At 42.7% G+C, this 21,229-nt stretch overlaps 2 protein-coding genes and 1 long non-coding RNA gene across 3 annotated transcripts; all 3 read left to right on the top strand.

Moving 5' to 3' along the window:
• The first annotated feature begins 3,713 nt into the window (after positions 1-3,713).
• LOC133612035 (B2 bradykinin receptor-like) lies at positions 3,714-9,870 on the top strand. The gene is made up of 2 exons (XM_072913730.1): positions 3,714-3,772; positions 8,835-9,870. The coding sequence occupies exons 1-2, from the start codon at positions 3,714-3,716 to the stop codon at positions 9,868-9,870; spliced, it is 1,095 nt and encodes a 364-aa protein (XP_072769831.1).
• A 4,389-nt stretch (positions 9,871-14,259) lies between these two features.
• LOC133611232 (uncharacterized) lies at positions 14,260-16,920 on the top strand. The gene is made up of 3 exons (XR_009815961.2): positions 14,260-14,350; positions 16,353-16,529; positions 16,625-16,920. It is a non-coding gene; the product is annotated as an uncharacterized lncRNA (long non-coding RNA).
• Positions 16,921-17,638: 718 nt separating this feature from the next.
• Positions 17,639-20,426, top strand: LOC133612034 (B2 bradykinin receptor-like). Its single transcript, XM_061969237.2, has 2 exons — positions 17,639-17,646; positions 19,257-20,426. The coding sequence occupies exons 1-2, from the start codon at positions 17,639-17,641 to the stop codon at positions 20,290-20,292; spliced, it is 1,044 nt and encodes a 347-aa protein (XP_061825221.2). The 3' UTR covers positions 20,293-20,426.
• The last annotated feature ends 803 nt before the right edge of the window (positions 20,427-21,229 follow it).

Genomic DNA, 21,229 nt, shown 5'->3' with positions numbered 1-21,229 from the left:
AGGCGTGATGTCTCCAAGGTACGGAAAACAGTCGAAAAGACGGAAAATAACAGAGCTGATTTGACTCTGTGTTTGTAATGTGTTTGAGAAAATGGCGGATTGCTTCCCGATGTGACGTCACGTTGTGACGTCATTACTCCGAGAGCGAATAATAGAAAGGCGTTTAATTCGCCAAAATTCACCCATTTAGAGATCGATATCGGTTAAAAAAATATATAGTCTTTTTTCTGCAATATCAAGGTATATATTGACGCTTACATAGGTCTGGTGATAATGTTCCCCTTTAAATGGTCTGTTTAGCTAAATTAGACACACTGAATAAGACACTCAGAATATACATGACAATACAAAATGTGGGATTTACAACAATAAAACACTGAACATTGAGAATAAATCAACTTTGCTCCTCTACTGGCCAGAACACCATCTTGATCGACATTTTATAATCGAGCAAGAACAACAAAGATGCAAGAAACACGGCGAAAACATAAACGCCAAGGGAACTCCACTCAAGATGATCTCCTGCTGGCCCCACTATGGACTGGACTCTCACACAATTAACAAGATCCACTATGGACTGGACTCTCACAATATTATGCTAGATCCACTCGACGTCCATTGCACCAGTCGCCCTAGGGGGGGGTCCCCACATCTGCGGTCCCCTCCAAGGTTTCTCATTGTCTTCCCATTGGGTTGAGTCTTTTCTTGCTCTGATGTGGGATCTGAGAGACTCGTGATTTAGGGCTATATAAGCAAACTTTGATTGATTGATTGATTGAATGAAGGGTAATAACATCTACTGTACTTAATAGTAAAAATACCACTGTTCTGCAGAACTTTGTTGTAGGAATCTGCCTCCGTCAAACTCTCTATTAGGAATTTTTGCTCTGTAAACAAGCCCCGCATGAAGCAGAAGTTCCTATGTCACTCAAAAGTGCAGATTTTTTTAACCATCAGATTTTAACCACCGTTACTATCACTCGGACACGAGTGATAGTAATTTACTAGGCCTGCCTAGTAAATGCTCAATCATAAAACTAAAACTACTCAACTCTTGAAGACTGACAAAAGTGTAACAGAGAGGGAACACGACATCTTCCGTAGAGCTACATCAGGGGTGCTCATTACGTCGATCGCGAGCTACCGGTCGATCTCGGAGGGTGTGTCAGTCGATCACCAGCCAGGCATTAAAAAAATAGTCCTGAAAATGAGCAATCATAAATCTTCACTATAACGTCACTTTCGTCACTTGATTGTCATTCACGGCACCCGAGGGTCTTCTGAGATGACGCTGGCTGCTGCCAGCTCATTAAAATTACCGACTGGAAGGCGAGAAACACTTTATTTCAACAGACTCTGGCGCCGTACCTGTCGTCAAAACTCCAAAGACCGACTGCACAGTTGCACAGTTGCGCTAACAAAATAAGAGTCTCAGAAAGCTGGCGTGCACAAGCTAGCAAGCTACAGAGTTTGCCGACAATGTATTTCTTGTAAAGTGTATACAAAGGAGTACGGAAGCTGGACAAATAAGATGCCAAAAACCAACCACTTTCATGTGGTATTGGACAGAAAGGAGGACTTTTTTTTCTCCTCCATTCGAAAATGCGGACATTATCAGCACCACTGTCTGATTCCAATCAATGCAAGTCATCACAATCAGGTAATACACCAACTTATATTCTTGTCTTCATGAAAGAAAGGAATCTATATGTGTTAAACATGCTTGTATTATCTTTAAACACCTTTAACGTATTAACAATATTAACTATATGTGTTAAACATGCTTGTATGATCTTTAAACACCTTTAACGTATTAACAATACTAACTATATGTGTTAAACATGCTTGTATTATCTTTAAACATCTTTAAGTTGTTAACAATATTAACTATATGTATTAAACATTCTTGTATTATCATTAAACACCTTAAATTTTTTAACAATATTAACTATGTGTTAAACATGCTTGTATTATCATTAAACACCTTTAACTTGTTAACAATATTAAGTATATGTGTTAAACATGCTTGCATTATCTTTAAACACCTTTAACTTGTTAACAATATTAACTATATGTATTAAACATACTTGTATTATCATTAAACACCTTTAATTTTTTAACAATATTAACTATATGTGTTAAATATGCTTGCATTATCTTTAAACACCTTTAACTTGTTAACAATATTAACTATATGTATTAAACATACTTATATTATCATTAAACACCTTTAACTTGTTAACAATATTAACTATATGTGTTAAACATGCTTGCATTATCATTAAACACCTTTAACTTGTTAACAAAAACATATATTTCATAAATAAGTAAATATAAATTATATATATGAATGAGGTAGATCCCCACGACTTGATCAATTGAAAAGTAGCTCGCCTGCAGAAAAAGTGTGAGCACCCCTGAGCTACATGGTCAATGTATAACACTCAGCATTTCTCCGGATTCTGTATGTAATCAATATTTCATTCATTTTATTGCCGATTTACCCAAATATGTTGTTCTTCAATCATCAAGAGGGGGGGGGGGGGTCGCTGGAGCCTATCTCAGCTGCATTCGGGCGGTAGGCGATGTACACCCAGGACAAGTCGCCACCTCATCACAGGGCCAACACAGATAGACAGACAACATTCACACTCACATTCACACACTAGGACCAATTTAGTGTTGCCAATCAACCTATCCCCCAGGTGCATGTCTTTGGAGGTGGGAGGAAGCCGGAGTACCCGGAGGGAACCCACGCAGTCATGGGGAGAACATGCAAACTCCACACAGAAAGATCCGGAGCCCGGGATTGAACTCAGGACTACTCAGGACTTTCGTATTGTGAGGCAGATTCACTAACCCCTCTGCCACCAAAGAACATATCTCACAAAATGTGTTGACGTCTGACAATGATGGTTTGAACGGTACTTAGAGGAGGACCAACAGACTGATGTAAGGCTTTTTGGCTGACTTCACTTCCCCTCTAATTCCTTTAAAGAGAGCAAGTCAGACACAGGGTAGGCGGAGAATGGGGAAGCTCTTTGCACAGTGCAGGTGGACAACTAGACACTTCACGTGTGGACTTACGTACTCAGTAGGAAATGGCTGCTCGATCTACGAGGTAAACATTTTAGTTTTTTAATACATTTTATTCATACGTCATGTTTATGTAAACAATACTGGTGCATACAGTCTCTAAAAGTCCTTAAAGTCTACTATCACAATCGTTAGTATCTAAAAAATTGTGCAGGCTTTATTAAAAAAACTACACTTGATCAATTCTAAGATAGACTATACTTTATACAAAATTAAACTAGTAAACCACCAGTTATTAAGTATTATTACAGTTCATTACTGGTGATGTCGGCTTGACAATTTGACATAAAAGTATTATACTTTTGTAAGGTTAGGCATTATAATGGTTCGCCGAACCATTGTCGTGAGGGTTTGGGTCAGCTTGTTTTCACAGCCTTTACTCAATACTTTGTGGATGCACCTTTCACAACAATTACAGCCTCAAGTCTTTTTTTAATACAATTCTACAAGCTTTGCACACCTCTCTTCGGGCAATTTTGTCCATTCCTCTTTGCCCATTCCACTTTGCAGCACCTCTCAGGTTGGATGCGAAGCATTGGTTTGTTTTTTTTACGCAGGATGTCTCTGTACTTTGCTGCATTCATCTTAGTCTAGTCAGGGAAGTGACCAAGAACCCGATGGTCACTCTGTCAGAGCCACAGCATTCCTCTGGGGAGAGAGAAGAACCTACCGGAAGGTCAACCATCTCTGCAGCAAACCACCAATCAGGCCAGTATGGTGTAGTGGCCAGATGGAAGCCATTTCTTAGTAAAAAAGTTTGCCAAAATTCAACTGAAAGACTCTGACCATTGGCGTTGCTAGGCCTATTTTAGGGGGGCTCAAGCCCCCCTAAAATATTCTTAAGCCCCCCTAAATAATTTGGTGGGTTTTTTTGGTTTTTTTTACAAATACATGCCGACACATTCATTATAAAGTGGCCCGAATATGAGTTTAAATAAATAATCATATAACCTGTTATTATTCACTCAATTTCCCCTCACTTCATAGCGTAAGGTAGAGCGCCCCTTTAGTGCGTCGGTATCCAATCCATTCCACTTGTTCATATAGAAAATGCCCACATCACTCAAATTCCAGTCCGCATTTTCTCTGCGACCTTGCTTGCGGTCCTGCGGGTGTACGAAGCACATTATCTTCCTTTACAATGAGTGAAGCTGCACGAAACCTTGTGTGTACAATTGTAAATAATTTAGTTTTTAAGTTTTGTGTTTCTTGTAGAATCTATATAAAGTAATGTACATTAGCCTATTGTTAAAATAATGAAAAAAAACATCATTAAATGTATTTGTTTTATTGTATTGTTACATTAATAGCTGTTGTATTATTATAGGATGGCTTGTTAAACATTTCATAGGATTTTCAGAGGGAGGAAAAACCAAGGCATTTAATATAAAATGTAAAATGACTAAATACATAAAAAGAAAAAGAAAAAAAATGGTTAAAAGCCATCATCCCGGGGAGCATTTAATTTTGTCCTGTGCATTTTTTTTAAATAATAATAATAACAATGAATAATTTCTAAGTCTTTGTTAGCCGTTTGTGAAGTTTTGTGCTTGTGCGTAACGTTCGCTCGCATCCTGTGCATCTCCTGGGGGCTAAGCCCACCCTGTCCTTAAAAGCTAGTGACGCCCCTGACTCTGACCATGAGAAAAAATGTCTCTGTAGCGACCATCCTTAAGTGAAACATGGTGGTGGCAGCATCATGCTGTGGGGATGTTTTTCAGCGGCAGAATCTGGGATACAATTTAGGATATATTAGAAAAAGATAAATGCAGCAATGTACAGAAAACTTCTGGATGAAAACCATCCAATTTGATGGAGCTTGAGGAGGTGCTGCAAAGAGGAATAGGCGCAACTGCCCAAAGATAGGTGTGCCAAGCTTGTGGTATCGTATTCAAAAAGCCTTTAGGCTGTAATTGCTGCCAAAGATGTTTCAAGAAAGTATTGAGCAAAGGTTTTCAAATAATTATGTACAGGTTTTTTTAATTTGCAAAAATAAAAAAAAATAAAAAAATTTGTTCGCATTGTCATTATGGAGCATTGTCTGTAGAATTTTAAGGACAAAAATTAATTAATTTGATTTTGGAATAAGGCTGTGACATAACAAAATGTGGAAAAAGTGAAGCTATTTGAATATTTTCTGGATGCACTTGTTGACTTTTATTCATCACAGAGTAGCAAAATTATGTGGTTGCAGTGCAGATTCAAAAAACCACAAAAAAAGCACTTAAGTAGCGCAAAAGTAACGAAAGTAAAAACAAGGGGAAACATTAAAGAACACAAGGAGGACATAAAACAGCACAAAGCTGCTGCAACCAGCTGTCACTTTAGTGGTGGTATTTTACATACAGCAACAAAAGCAAAATGCAATGAAAAACTAAAAATGATTAATAAATAATAAATAATGCATTTTGTGCGCATCCTATTGCACCACGCGTTGATAAATAATAAAAAGAGGGTTAGTAAAACCAATTCATAGTCGTCCCTGAACGGAATTTCAGATATGTTTGATATCTCCACCACATAAAATAAAACAAACACGGCATTGTGATACATATAAAACGTAAATAATAATTAATTTAGGCAGTAATCTGGCTAAAAATATGTAGAGTATCCATCCATCCTTCCATTTTCTATCGCTTGTCCCTTTCGGGGTCGCGGGAGGTGCTGGATTCAGCTGCATTCGGGCGGTAGGCGGGGCACACCCTGGACAAGTCGCTACCTCATCATTCTTTAAAAAAAAAAAAAAAGTGCTATAATCACAACATCGCGCTTCAAATGTCACGGCTTCACTGCATTGCGGATTAGATTTTTTTACATGTCCAGCCAAAGTGATAACAATTATTTTGATTCAATTGATCTTCACTTAGACTTAGACTTCCTTTTTATTGTCATTCAAATTTGAACTTTACAGCACAGATAACAACGACATTTCGTTACATAAGCTCATGGTGGTGCAGGATAAAAAAGCAATAAGGTGCATATATAAATAAATAAATATATATAAATAATATATAGATATATATATAAAATAAATAAATATATATAAATATATCCATCCATCCATCCATCTTCTTCCGCTTATCCGAGGTCGGGTCGCGGGGGCAGCAGCCTAAGCAGGGAAGCCCAGACTTCCCTCTCCCCAGCCACTTCGTCCAGCTCTTCCTGTGGGACCCCGAGGCGTTCCCAGGCCAGCCGGGAGACATAGTCCTCCCAACGTGTCCTGGGTCTTCCCCGCGGCCTCCTACCGGTCGGACGTGCCCTAAACACCTCCCTAGGGAGGCGTTCGGGTGGCATCCTGACCAGATGCCCGAACCACCTCATCTGGCTCCTCTCGATGTGGCGGAGCAGCGGCTTTACTTTGAGCTCCTCCCGGATGGCAGAGCTTCTCACCCTATCTCTAAGGGAGAGCCCCGCCACCCGGCGGAGGAAACTCATTTCGGCCGCTTGTACCCGTTATCTTGTCCTTTCGGTCATAACCCAAAGCTCATGACCAAAGGTGAGGATGGGAACGTAGATCGACCGGTAAATTGAGAGCTTTGCCTTCCGGCTCAGCTCCTTCTTCACCACAACAGATCGATACAGCGTCCGCATTACTGAAGACGCCGCACCGATCCGCCTGTCGATCTCACGATCCACTCTTCCCTCACTCGTGAACAAGACTCCGAGGTACTTGAACTCCTCCACTTGGGGCATACATATATACAGGTAAAAGCCAGTAAATTAGAATATTTTGAAAAACTTGATTTATTTCAGTAATTGCATTCAAAAGGTGTAACTTGTACATTATATTTATTCATTGCACACAGACTGATGCATTCAAATGTTTATTTCATTTAATTTTGATGATTTGAAGTGGCAACAAATGAAAATCCAAAATTCCGTGTGTCACAAAATTAGAATATTACTTAAGGCTAATACAAAAAAGGGATTTTTAGAAATGTTGGCCAACTGAAAAGTATGAAAATGAAAAATATGAGCATGTACAATACTCAATACTTGGTTGGAGCTCCTTTTGCCTCAATTACTGCGTTAATGCGGCGTGGCATGGAGTCGATGAGTTTCTGGCACTGCTCAGGTGTTATGAGAGCCCAGGTTGCTCTGATAGTGGCCTTCAACTCTTCTGCGTTTTTGGGTCTGGCATTCTGCATCTTCCTTTTCACAATACCCCACAGATTTTCTATGGGGCTAAGGTCAGGGGAGTTGGCGGGCCAATTTAGAACAGAAATACCATGGTCCGTAAACCAGGCACGGGTAGATTTTGCGCTGTGTGCAGGCGCCAAGTCCTGTTGGAACTTGAAATCTCCATCTCCATAGAGCAGGTCAGCAGCAGGAAGCATGAAGTGCTCTAAAACTTGCTGGTAGACGGCTGCGTTGACCCTGGATCTCAGGAAACAGAGTGGACCGACACCAGCAGATGACATGGCACCCCAAACCATCACCCAACCATGCAAATTTTGCATTTCCTTTGGAAATCGAGGTCCCAGAGTCTGGAGGAAGACAGGAGAGGCACAGGATCCACGTTGCCTGAAGTCTAGTGTAAAGTTTCCACCATCAGTGATGGTTTGGGGTGCCATGTCATCTGCTGGTGTCGGTCCACTCTGTTTCCTGAGATCCAGGGTCAACGCAGCCGTCTACCAGCAAGTTTTAGAGCACTTCATGCTTCCTGCTGCTGACCTGCTCTATGGAGATGGAGATTTCAAGTTCCAACAGGACTTGGCGCCTGCACACAGCGCAAAATCTACCCGTGCCTGGTTTACGGACCATGGTATTTCTGTTCTAAATTGGCCCGCCAACTCCCCTGACCTTAGCCCCATAGAAAATCTGTGGGGTATTGTGAAAAGGAAGATGCAGAATGCCAGACCCAAAAACGCAGAAGAGTTGAAGGCCACTATCAGAGCAACCTGGGCTCTCATAACACCTGAGCTGTGCCAGAAACTCATCGACTCCATGCCACGCCGCATTAACGCAGTAATTGAGGCAAAAGGAGCTCCAACCAAGTATTGAGTATTGTACATGCTCATATTTTTCATTTTCATACTTTTCAGTTGGCCAACATTTCTAAAAATCCCTTTTTTGTATTAGCCTTAAGTAATATTCTAATTTTGTGACACACGGAATTTTGGATTTTCATTTGTTGCCACTTCAAATAATCAAAATTAAATGAAATAAACATTTGAATGCATCAGTCTGTGTGCAATGAATAAATATAATGTACAAGTTACACCTTTTGAATGCAATTACTGAAATAAATCAAGTTTTTCAAAATATTCTAATTTACTGGCTTTTACCTGTATATAAATATATATAAATAAATAAATAGATTACTGTACAGGTAAATATATTGCACTTTTTCACATGCGTCCACGTTTATGGATGTATGTTTTATTGTCTTTTTATTCCAGCAAGTTAATCCATTTTGGGGGGAGTTGACGGGATATTTTAATTATGATGTGTTCAAGAGTCTTACGGCCTGAGGAATCAATAACACCGTTTTGGTTTGAGCGACAACGTAGTATACGCAATGTTAGATCTGGAATGCTAAGATCACACCTCATGATTGTAGCTGCGACTGTCAAGTTGACCAAGTTCTAACTTAGAGGAATCACTCAGGATGTGACATGGTATTTCCACACCATGGCCATGTTTTAGTGGCCGGGCGGCGCCTATAGCAAAGATACTTAGAGGGTGCTTGGCGGATCCTGAAGGTTTTTTTTGCTAATCGGAGTGTTTTTCTGCAGATTACCAGACCTGAACATCACAGACGCATACAATGACCAAAACTCCACAAATGAAACGCAGTGCATCGATTTAAATTATTGGGATTGGCTCAACCGCCACCAGCCAGTCTACTTGTTCATCATCACGGCGCTGGGAATCGTGTTAAACGTCTTCGTGCTGCTGGTCTTCTGCCTCCACAAGAAGGCGTGCATGGTAGCCAAAATCTACCTAAACAACCTGGCGGCCGCCCACCTTCTCCTGGTGTCTTATCTGCCCTTCTGGGCCGTCGACATCCAAAAGCATTTCAACTGGCCTTTTGGAGAGGCCCTTTGCAAAGTGGTCAATGCAGGCATCAGGATGACCGCTTACTGCAGCATCTACTTCCTTGTCCTGGTTAGCATGGATCGCTACCTGGCTCTGGTGCATCCTATGTCCCACGGGCAAATGCGTACACCCAAGTATGCCAAACTGGGATGTTTGCTGGTGTGGGGCTTGGGCTTGTTACTGAGCGCTTCAACGCTGATTTTCAGGGCGGTGAAGTATCTTCCAAAGTTTGACGCTCGAGCCTGCATCTCGGCTCATCCGAACCAAATGGTAGAGCTGGTCTGCGACGGGATGCTGATCACCTTTGGCTTCATCATCTCAATTTCCATCATCGCATTCTGCACCATCACAATCATCCGGGCGCTAAAGAAACAGTCACTTGCGAGGTCCAATGCTCAGAAGAGTGAGCAGAAGGCCACCACGCTGATGCTGGTCGTCCTCGTAGCCTTCCTCATCTGCTGGGGGCCTTATCACTTCATCACCGCAATAAACGTGCTCCATGACACAAACATTTTGGTAGGATGTGCCCTCGAAAATGTTTTAGCTATTTTAACCCAGATCTTTGCCTGCCTGGCTTGTTCCAACAGTGTCGTCAATCCTATCTTGTATGTCATTGTTGGGAAAAATTTCCGGAAAAAGGTTCAGGAAGTCTGCAAACAGTATGCCGTCAGCCCGGTGACGACCGCGTCTACTCGTTCGAACACTTCCGCAACACTGAAGACTTTCACGTAAGGGTGGTTTCAGGTACATGTAGGTCTCCTTAAATCCCTCAGGGGGATGTTCCAGAATGACATTCCAAAACAGATACTCATCTCAGCCATGAAGCATTTTGGCATTCAAAGAACCACAGAGGAGGAATCCAATCTTACCAATCTAGTACAAAGTGCTAAACAATATTATCTATTAAAAGATGTCCAATTTTAGCAAACTGACAGGCACAGCAACATTTCTGTTCAATGTTTTGGCAGTCATTTTGTTACGTCTTCGGGGACGCATAGCTGTGCTGGTGTGTTCCTTCCAGTACAGAAGACAAGCAGGAGGAGTGTGCAGGTAGGATTAAGTATCTTTAATAAATAAAAGGCAGGACAAAAATACGAGACTGAGGACGCTAGCAAGCGTGGAGCTAAACAAAAAACCAAAATGTCACCAAGGGTGATAAACAAGGAATGCTAGCGTGCACAAACTTACTATGAGGAGAAAACCAGAGGAAACGTAAATGTTGCATAAAGCAAACATTGACCCAGCACTTACTGCTGGGTGACAGGAAACTATAAAGGGGAGTGATTAGCCAAAACACCTGGTGGAAACACTAATTGCAAAACTAAGACAGGTGAGGAGAATCAGTGCCCATGGAAACCAAGAATAAACAGGAAAAGAGGGTGCAACCAGGAAACAGACTAAAACCAGAAACATAAACAACATAAATCATGCCATGATCCGGGTAACGATCATGACACATTTGTTGCTAGGCAGAATCTATGAAGCGGTTTTTTTGTTGTTGTTTGTTTTTTAAGAATGAGCAAAGAAAGCTCACCAGAATGTGAAAGGACAACATATAAAAAATATCAAAATAAACATGACACATTTTGCATGTGATAACTATCTTAAATCTGCATTAAATACATATCAGATTATACAGTCATGGCTAGTGACTTAAATATTTTTCTTTTAGCATGTTTTCTTTTTACATGTTGCTATTATTTAATCTGAATTTTTTTTTTTTTTTTTCATTTGGCCAAAATACATTTGAAATTCAGTTAAAACAATGGGTCACATGGTGGTTGTGTTTCTTCCCACATCCCAAAAACATGCATTTTAGGTTCATTGGAGACAATAAATCAGTTTAACCGGGGGCCACTGGAGGTAGAGGCTGTGAGGCTGGGTCGCACAAAGTATTCACTTCACAATCACATTTTAACCACGTGACCACATTTGTTACTTATTTCTACTCGCAGCTATCGTGACCCCGAGTTATTATAAATGTAATGTAAACAGTTTTCATTTTGACACTTTTGAGTTCCCTCGTGATGGTCGGACACTTTCGCTTACTTAAAGGCCTACTGAAACCCACTACTACCGACCACGCAGTCTGATAGTTTATATATCAATGATGAAATCTTAACATTGCAACACATGCCAATACGGCCGGGTTAGCTTACTAAAGTGTCATTTTAAATTTCGCGCAAAATATCCTGCTGAAAACGTCTCGGTATGATGAAGCCTGCGCGTGACGTCACGGATTGTAGAGGACATTTTGGGACAGCATGGTGGCCAGCTATTAAGTCGTCTGTTTTCATCGCAAAATTCCACAGTATTCTGGACATCTGTGTTGGTGAATCTTTTGCAATTTGTTCAATGAACAATGGAGACAGCAAAGAAGAAAGCTGTAAGTGGGAAGCGGTGTATTGCGGCAGGTGTTGTGCCGGATAACGCACCCCCGCCGTAGAATGCACCCCCTGACTTTTGTGCCGGATAACACAGCCGGTGTTTCATTGTTTACATTCCCGAAAGATGACAGTCAAGCTTTACCATTGGCCTGTGGAGAACTGGCACAACAGAGACTCTTACCAGGAGGACTTTGAGTTGGATGCGCAGACGCGGTACCGTGAGTACGCATGCAGCTGCGGCTTCCAAACATTTGATCGCTTGCCCGTACGTGCGTGCCGCTATGTGCATGTCACGTACGTAACTTTGGGGACTTTGGGGAAATATATGTGCTGTATGAACTTTGGGGAGGTGAACGGTACTTTGGGCTGTGGGATTGAGTGTGTTGTGCAGGTGTTTGAGTTGTATTGGCGGGTTATATGGACGGGAGGGAGGGGGTGTTTGTTATGCGGGATTAATTTGTGGCATATTAAATATAAGTCTGGTTGTGTTGTGGCTAATAGAATATATATATATATATGTCTTGTGTTTATTTACTGTTTTAGTCATTCCCAGCTGAATATCAGGTCCCACCCGCCTCTCACAGCATCTTCCCTATCTGAATCGCTCCCACTGCCCTCTAGTCCTTCACTCTCACTTTCCTCATCCACGAATCTTTCATCCTCGCTCAAATTAATGGGGAAATCGTCGCTTTCTCGGTCCGAATCGCTCTCGCTGCTGGTGGCCATGATTGTAAACAATGTGCAGATGTGAGGAGCTCCACAACCTGTGACGTCACGCGCATATCGTCTGCTACTTCCGGTACAGGCAAGGCTTTTTTATCAGCGACCAAAAGTTGCGAACTTTATCGTCGATGTTCTCTACTAAATCCTTTCAGCAAAAATATGGCAATATCGCGAAATTATCAAGTATGACACAGAATGGACCTGCTATCCCCGTTTGAATAAGAAAATCGCATTTCAGTAGGCCTTTAAAGGGGAACTGCTTTTTTTGGGGAATTTTGCCTAACGTTCACAATCTTTATGTAACACATATGTTTTACTTAACATAACTTCCATCCATCCATCCATCCATTTTCTACCGCTTATTCCCTTTGGGGTCGCGGGGGGCGCTGGAGCCTATCTCAGCTACAATCGGGCGGAAGGCGGGGGACACCCTGTACAAGTCGCCACCTCATCGCAGGGCCAACACAGATAGACAGACAACATTCACACTCACATCCACACACTAGGGACCATTTAGTGCTGCCAATCAACCTATCCCCAGGTGCATGTCTTTGGAGGTGGGAGGAAGCCGGAGTACCCGGAGGGAACCCACGCAGTCACAGGGAGAACATGCAAACTCCACACAGAAAGATCCCGAGCCCGGGATTGAACCCAGGACTACTCAGGACCTTCGTATTGTGAGGCAGATGCACTAACCCCTCTTCCACCGTGCTGCCTTTAACATAACTTACTACACCAATTATTATTTATTTTTATTGTTATTAATTATGGAGTATATTGTAAATAAATTGAGAACAGGAAGTGAACACAAGTTTTCGCAACTGCTATGTAAAGGAAAAGGGGTAGGATTAAATAACTTTGTTCAAAAAGTTAAAGTTCCAATGACTGTCACACACACACTAGGTGTGGCGAAATTCCTACTCCTTTTCGAACATGTTGAATAGAGAAACTGGAAATTGTGATGTATCATGTTGTATGCATGCATGCATGTTCGAAATAAAGTCAAACTTGTTTTTTTTTTTACATTCTAACTTGTGATAAGTGCTTCTAAAATCAGCCAACAATGATGCTACTGGGAGTGATTAAGTCATTGTGTCTAATGCGCCCATAAAACCCAATATAAAACAGCAAGAAAGCGCCAACAATACTCCATTACATGTCTTGACCTTACATTAAAAAAGTATTAGTGATATTGTTATTATAAGTACTAACATTAAGGGCCTACTTTTGGCCATAAACCGAGAAGTTGGTCACCGTTGACTGCCAACTCAGCCTCAGAAATGGCCAGAAAGACACGAAAAGACGCTAGTTTGCACCCACCTTTTTTTTTTTTTTTTTTTAACCCTTCGCGAGGATTATGGTTAAATCGCCATCCAAACGGGAAGATGTGAACATCCCGTCAGTCGTCATCCCAGTGAGAGCAGACATTGTACAGTGTTTGTTTTATGTTGGTTCGCTCTCAAAAAGTCTGCCATGATTAGTAAAGTTAAAGTTAAAGTTAAAGTACCAATGATTGTCACACACACACTAGGTGTGGCGAGATTATTCTCTGCATTTGACCCATCACCCTTGATCACCCCCTGGGAGGTGAGGGGAGCAGTGGGCAGCAGCGGTGGCCGCGCCCGGGAATCATTTTTGGTGATTTAACCCCCAATTCCAACCCTTGATGCTGAGTGCCAAGCAGGGAGGTAATGGGTCCCATTTTTATAGTCTTTGGTATGACTCGGCCGGGATTTGAACTCACAACCTACCGATCTCAGGGCGGACACTCTAACCACTAGGCCACTGAGTAGGTAGTAGTAGTTGTTGTTGAAGGAAAAAAACGAATGTAACAATGTGAAATGAATGTGCTGTATAGTTAAAATGAGGAAAAAAATATATATAATACAGGCAATTGGGGGGGTGGTACTAAGAGGAGGACCAACGGACTAATGTAAGGCTTTTTGGCTGACATCACTTCAGCTCTAATTTCCTGAAAGAGAGCAAGTCAGACACAGAGTAGGCGGAGAACGGGGAAGCTGCGTGCACAGTGCAGGCGGACAACTAGACACTTCACATCTGGACTGACGTACTCAGTAGGAAATGGCTGCTCTAACTACGAGGTAAAGGTTTTGTTGTTTTTTTTTTTTAATACATTTTATTCATATGTCATGTTTATTTAAACAATACTGGTACATACAGTCCCTAAAAGTCCTTAAAGTATACTATCAAAATCCTGCAGGCTTGATTAAAAAAAACTACACCTGATCAATTCTAAAATAGACTATACTTTAAGCAGAATTAAACTAGTAAACCACCAGTTATTATCAAGTCTTATTATAGTTCATTACTGGTGATGACAATTTGACATAAAAGTATTGTACTTTTGTAGGGTTAGGCATTAAAATGGTTCGCCGAACCATTGTCGTTAGGGTATGGTTAGATTGGGTCAGCTTGAGACGGGGCTTAGTAAGGTTATGGTATGGCTAGGGTAACATGCTCTTTTTTTTCCATATCAGAATACGACGAAGCGTGTGTAGCACTTGGCTTCACTGTAACCATGGTGGGAGAGGAGGAAAGGCCAGTGTGTGGTTTGAACTTACAATGGTATGCAGAGGTATAGTTATAACAATTTTATAGGCAAATAATACTACTATATTACTATTATACTACTATCTGAAAACCATCCAATTTGATGGAGCTTGAGGAGGTGCTGCAAAGAGGAATAGGCACAACTGCCCAAAGATAGGTGTGCCAAGCTTGTGGCATCGCATTCAAAAAGCCTTTAGGCTGTAATTTCTGCCAAAGGTGTGTCAAGAATGTATTGCGCAAAGGCTTTCAAATAATTATGTACATGTGACTTTTGTAGGTTTTTTTTTAATTTGCAAAAATAAACAAAAAATAAAAAAAATGTTCGCATTGTCATTATGGGGCATTGTCTATAGAATTTTAAGGACAAAAATTAATTTATTTCCATTTTGGAATAAGGCTGTGACATAACAAAATGTGGGAAAAGTAAAGCTGTGTGAATATTTTCTGGATGCACTTGTTGACTTTTATTCATTACAGAGTAGCGAAATTATGTGGTTGCAGTGCAGATTCAAAAAGACCACCAAAAAGCACTTAAGTAGCGCAAAAGTCACGAAAGTGTCCCCTCTTGTGCAGTCTTCAACGGGTTTAAACCAAAAGGTAAAAACACACAAAAACAAGGGGAAACATTAAAGAACACAAAGGAGGATATAAAACAGCACTTTAGTGGTGGTATTTTACATACAGCAACAAAAGTAAAATGCAATGAAAAACTAAAAACGGTTAATAAATAATAAATAATGCATACTGTGCGCATTCGATTGCACCATGCATAGATAAATAATAAAAAGAGGATTAGTAAAACCGATCCATAGTCGTCCCTAAACGGAAGTTCAGATATTTTTGATATATCCACCACACAATAAAAGAAAATACAACAAACACGGCATTGTAATACATACAAAACATAAATAATAATTAATTTAAGCAGTAATCTGGCTAAAAATATGTAGAATATCCATCCATCCTTTTATACTGCGTGTCCCTTTGGCCAGAGAGGACATGTAATCCCCCCCATCTGGTCCTTGGACTGCCCCGGGGTCTCCTCCCAGTGGGACGTGCAACAAGGACCTCCCTAGGGAGACGCTCGTGAGGTATCCGCACGAGATGCCCAGACCACCTAAACTGGCTCCTTTACAAGCTAAGGAGCAGCGGCTCTACTACGAGTCTCTCTCTCGAGTGACTGAACTTCTCACCCTATGTCTAAGGGAGATGGCAGCCACCCTTCTGAGGAAACTCATTTTGGCCGCTTGTATTCTTTCGGTCCTGGAAAATGTTTCGGGATCCCCCAGGAGGAAGTTGCTAATGTTGCTCTGAAAAGGGAAGTCTGGGGGTCTCTGCTGGAGCTGTTGTCCCCGAGGCCCGATTCCGGATAAGCGGTTGAAGATGGCTGGATGAATGGATGAATGGATGAATGGATGGATGAATGGATGGATGTCCCTTTAGGGGTCACGGGGGGTGCTGGAGCCTATCTCAGCTGCATTATGTCACGGCGCGGACTCGTACCCATGCATTTTCTGCAACTGTGTGTCACAGTTCCTTCTCTGGCTGCTTGCCTGGACACGCCCTTGCTCGCGCTGGGCGCGGCACGCCCACGCAGGAACAAGGCTGCAGTCAAATGCGCATCAGCGCACCTGGACCTGACGAGAGGGAGCGGCATAAAAGCCAGCGGACCCAAGAGACCTTCGTCAGAACTTAGCCAGTCTCCCCTGAGTAAGCATCACGTCCGGCACCCCTCCCTCGTTCTTTGCTCGCCTTCTTTGTGCTCTTCCTCGTTCCCTTATTGATGTCCTTTGTGTTTCCCACAGTGTCTTCCCTGTTACCCGTGATCGTGTATTGCCTCACGACCCCCTCCCCGATCTTTGCTTGCCTCCCTCGATCCTCGACCACTGCCTGGACACGGACATCATTGCCTCTCTCCTGCCCTTGACTGACTACCTCTTTGCCTTCCCCCTTGGATTTGGTGAAAGATTCACTCAACACACACAGACAACACCCACTGGTAAATATCACATTGTTAATTACACACATCGTCCGCATTCATTCACTAGTGGTAGCATACACATCCCACACATTCATCAAAGGTTTAAGTAAACCTTCTAAACCGCAGTTCTGCCTTGGTGTCGCCTCCTTCCCTTTGAAAATACACACCACATTACGGTGTTAGGCGGGGTACACCCTGGACAAGTCGCCACCTCATCATTCTTTTAAAAAACTGTGGTACAATCCCAACATCGCGCTTCAAATATCATGGCTTCACTGCATTGCAGATTTTATTTTTTTACTTGTTTTTTTACATGTCCAGCCAAAGGGAAGAAGAATTATTTTGATTCATGGGCAGCACGGTGGAAGAGGGGTTAGTGCGTCTGCCTCACAATACGAAGGTGCTGAGTAGTCTGGGGTTCAATCCCAGGCTCGGGATCTTTCTGTGTGGAGTTTGCATGTTCTCCCCGTGACTGCGTGGGTTCCCTCCGGGTACTCCGGCTTCCTCCCACCTCCAAAGACATGCACCTGGGGATAGGTTGATTGGCAACACTAAAATTGGCCCTAGTGTGTGAATGTGAGTGTGAATGTTGCCTGTCTATCTGTGTTGGCCCTGCGATGAGGTGGCGACTTGTCCAGGGTGTACCCCGCCTTCCGCCCGATTGTAGCTGAGATAGGCTCCAGCGCCCCCGCGACCCCCGACATCAATAACACCATTTTGGTTCGAGCGACAATGTAGGATACGCAATGTTACATCAGGAATGCTAAGATCACACCTCATGATTGTAACTGCGATTGTCAAGTTGACCAAGTTCTAACTTAGAGGAATTACTCAGGATATGACGAGGTATTTCCACATCGTGGCCATGTTTTAGTGGCCGGGCGGCGAATATCAATCAATCAATCAATCAATGTTTATTTATATAGCCCTAAATCACAAGTGTCTCAAAGGGCTGCACAAGCCACAACGACATCCTCGGTACAGAGCCCACATAAGGGCAAGGAAAAACTCACCCCAGTGGGACGTCGATGTGAATGACTATGAGAAACCCTGGAGAGGACCGCATAGGTGGGGAACCCCCCCCCCCTCTCCAGGGGAGACCGAATGCAATGGATGTCGAGTAGGTCTGACATAATTGTAAGAGTCCAGTCCATAGTGCATACAGCAGGACACCATCCCGAGCGGAGACGAGTCAGCAGCGCAGAGATGTTCCCAACCGATGCACAGGCGAGCGGTCCACCCCGGGTCCCGACTCTGGACAGCCAGCACTTCATCCATGGCCACCGGACCTGTGCCCCCTCCCCCCCTCCTTCACAAGGGAGAGGAGAGCAGAGGAGAAAAGAAAAGAAACGACAGATCAACTGGTCTAAAAGGGGGGTCTATTTAAAGGCTAGAGTATACAAATGAGTTTTAAGATGGGACTTAAATGCTTCTACTGAGGTAGCATCTCTAATTGTTACTGGGAGGGCATTCCAGAGTACTGGAGCCCGAATAGAAAACGCTCTATAGCCCGCAGACTTTTTTTGGGCTCTGGGAATCACTAATAAGCCGGAGTTCTTTGAACGCAAATTTCTTGCCGGGACATATGGTACAATACAATCGGCAAGATAGGATGGAGCTAGACAGTGTAGTATTTTATATATAAGTAGTAAAACCTTAAAGTCACATCTTAAGTGCACAGGAAGCCAGTGCAGGTGAGCCAGTATAGGCCTAATATGATCAAACTTTCTTGTTCTTGTCAAAAGTCTAGCAGCCGCATTTTGTACCAATTGTAATCTTTTAATGCTAGACATAGGGAGACCCGAAAATAATACGTTACAGTAGTCGAGACAAGACGTAACAAACGCATGAATAATGGTCTCAGCGTAGCTAGTGGATAAAATAGAACAAGTTTTAGCGATATTACGGAGATAAAAGAAGGCCGTTTTAGTAACACTCTTAATGTTTGACTCAAACGAGAGAGTTGGGTCGAAGATAATACCCAGATTCTTTACTGAGTCGCCTTGTGTAATTGTTTGGTTGTCAAATGTTAAGGTGGTATTATTAAATAAATGTCGGTGTATAGCAGGACCGATAATCAGCATTTCCGTTTTCTTGGCGTTGAGTTGCAAGAAGTTAGCGGACATCCGTTGTTTAATTTCATTAAGACACGCCTCCAGCTGACTACAATCCGGCGTGTTGGTCAGCTTTAGGGGCATGTAGAGTTGGGTGTCATCAGCATAACAGTGAAAGCTAACACCGTATTTGCGTATGATGTCACCTAGCAGCAGCATGTAAATACTAAAGAGTTGATAAGTTTCCCAGGAAGTGGGTCAAGTGAACATGTTGTTTGTTTTATCCCACTTACACGCCGTAATAGTTCCTCTAATGTTATTTCATCAAAAAGAGAGAGCAATATAGCAATGATACTTGTAGGAGCCTGAAAGGTTTTTGCTAATCGGAGTGTTTTTCTGCAGATTACCGGAGCTGAACACCACAGACGCATACAGTGACCAAAACTCCACAAATGAAACGCAGTGCATCAATTTAAATGATTGGGGTTGGCTCACCCGCCACCAGCCAGCCTACTTGTTCATCATCACGGCGCTGGGAATCGTGTTAAACGTCTTCGTGCTGCTGGTCTTCTGCCTCCACAAGAAGGCGTGCACGGTAGCCGAAATCTACCTCAGCAACCTGGCGGCCGCCGACCTTCTCCTGGTGTCTTGTCTGCCCTTCTGGGCCGTCAACATCAGCCAAGGTTTCAACTGGCCTTTTGGAGAGGCCCTTTGCAAAATGGTCAACGCAGGCATGAAGATGAACGCTTACTGCAGCATCTACTTCCTTGTCCTGGTTAGCATGGATCGCTATGTGGCGCTGGTGCATCCGATGTCCTACGGGCGAATGCGTCGTCCTAAGTATGCCAAACTGGGATGTTTGCTGGTGTGGGGCTTGGGCTTGTTACTGAGCGCTTCAACGCTGATTTTCAGGGCGGTGAAGTATTTTCCAGAGCATAACATTCGAGCTTGCACCTTGCTTTATCCGAGCCAAATGGTAGAGCTGGTCTGCGACGGGATGCTGATCACCTTTAGCTTCATCATTCCTATTTCCATCATCGCATTCTGCACCATCACAATCATCCGGGCGCTAAAGAAACAGTCACTTGCGAGGTCCAAAGCCCAGAAGAGTGAGCAGAAGGCCACCACGCTGGTGCTGGCCGTCCTCGTAACCTTCCTCATCTGCTGGGTGCCTTTTCACTTCATCACCGTACTAGATGTGCTCCGTAAAACAAACATTTTGGTAGGATGTGCCCTCGAAAGAGTTTTAGCAGTTTGCGACCAGATCTTTGTCTACCTGTCTATTTTCAACAGCGTCGTCAATCCTATCTTGTATGTCATTATTGGGAAAAATTTCCGGAAAAAGGTTCAGGAAGTCTGCAAACAGTGTGGCGTCAGCAGGGAGACAACCGCGTCAACGCGTTCTGACACTTCCGCAACACTGACGACTTTCACATAAGAATGGTTTCAGGTACATGTTGGTCTCCTTAAATCCCTCAGGGGGATATTCCAGAATGACATTCCAAAACAGATACTCATTAGCACAGCAACATTGCTGTTCCATGTTTTGTTGTTGTTTGTTACTAGGCAGAATTTATGAGGCGTTTCGTTGTTGTTTGTTTTTTAAGAATTAGCAAAGAAAGCTCACCATGATGTTTCTTTGACAGCAGTGAAAGGACAACATATAAAAAATACCAAAATACACACAACACATCATTACGTCACTTCCTGTCAATGAGAAAGTACGCAAAGAAAAGGGTCTCCGCTTCTGCTACCGGGGTTTTTGTTAGGTTTGAAGATTTTGACTACTGACTTTGCGATCACAGCCACAGGAGTCACCTGGCATTTTTGACATGATTTTGGTCGGTTGAGAGGCACTGATACGCTGAAATAAGGCGAGTTGGAAGAGCCGTTAGCTTCAAGCCAATGGCGCCTTATCGGAATTCAAGCGGTTGCATAGCAACCATAAGCTACGGCGAATTTATAGCTAATTTAAAGTGCTTCCGACGACGCAGAGTGATATAAGTTGATGGGCTGACACCTCAAATTGATCTCTGAACGGCGCAAGGTACAAAACTGTTGAAACAAACAAGTTAAAAGTGCCGCAAGTCGCTAAAGAAGCAACTGCCGTTTGAGATACAAGAGGCACCGACGTCAGCGACTTGCCGCTATGCCAAAAGCTTAAGGAAAAACTCAAATCCCGAAACGTTCGGTGTCATCTGAATCAAAAGATTCTCTGGACACAGGACACAAGGGGGAGCTAGATTTGATGTTGGACACAGGACATGATAAGATTCAAGACGGGAAGCTAAAAAAGTAATCCATGACATAGGAATAGGGACATTAGAACACACAATAGCTCTGGAAAAAGCAATAAGAAACTTAAAGAAGATCAG

The sequence above is a fragment of the Nerophis lumbriciformis genome, linkage group LG08 (genome assembly GCF_033978685.3).
Source record: "Nerophis lumbriciformis linkage group LG08, RoL_Nlum_v2.1, whole genome shotgun sequence".
Lineage (NCBI taxonomy): Eukaryota > Metazoa > Chordata > Actinopteri > Syngnathiformes > Syngnathidae > Nerophis > Nerophis lumbriciformis.
This window is presented reverse-complemented; position numbering and strand designations above follow the sequence as displayed.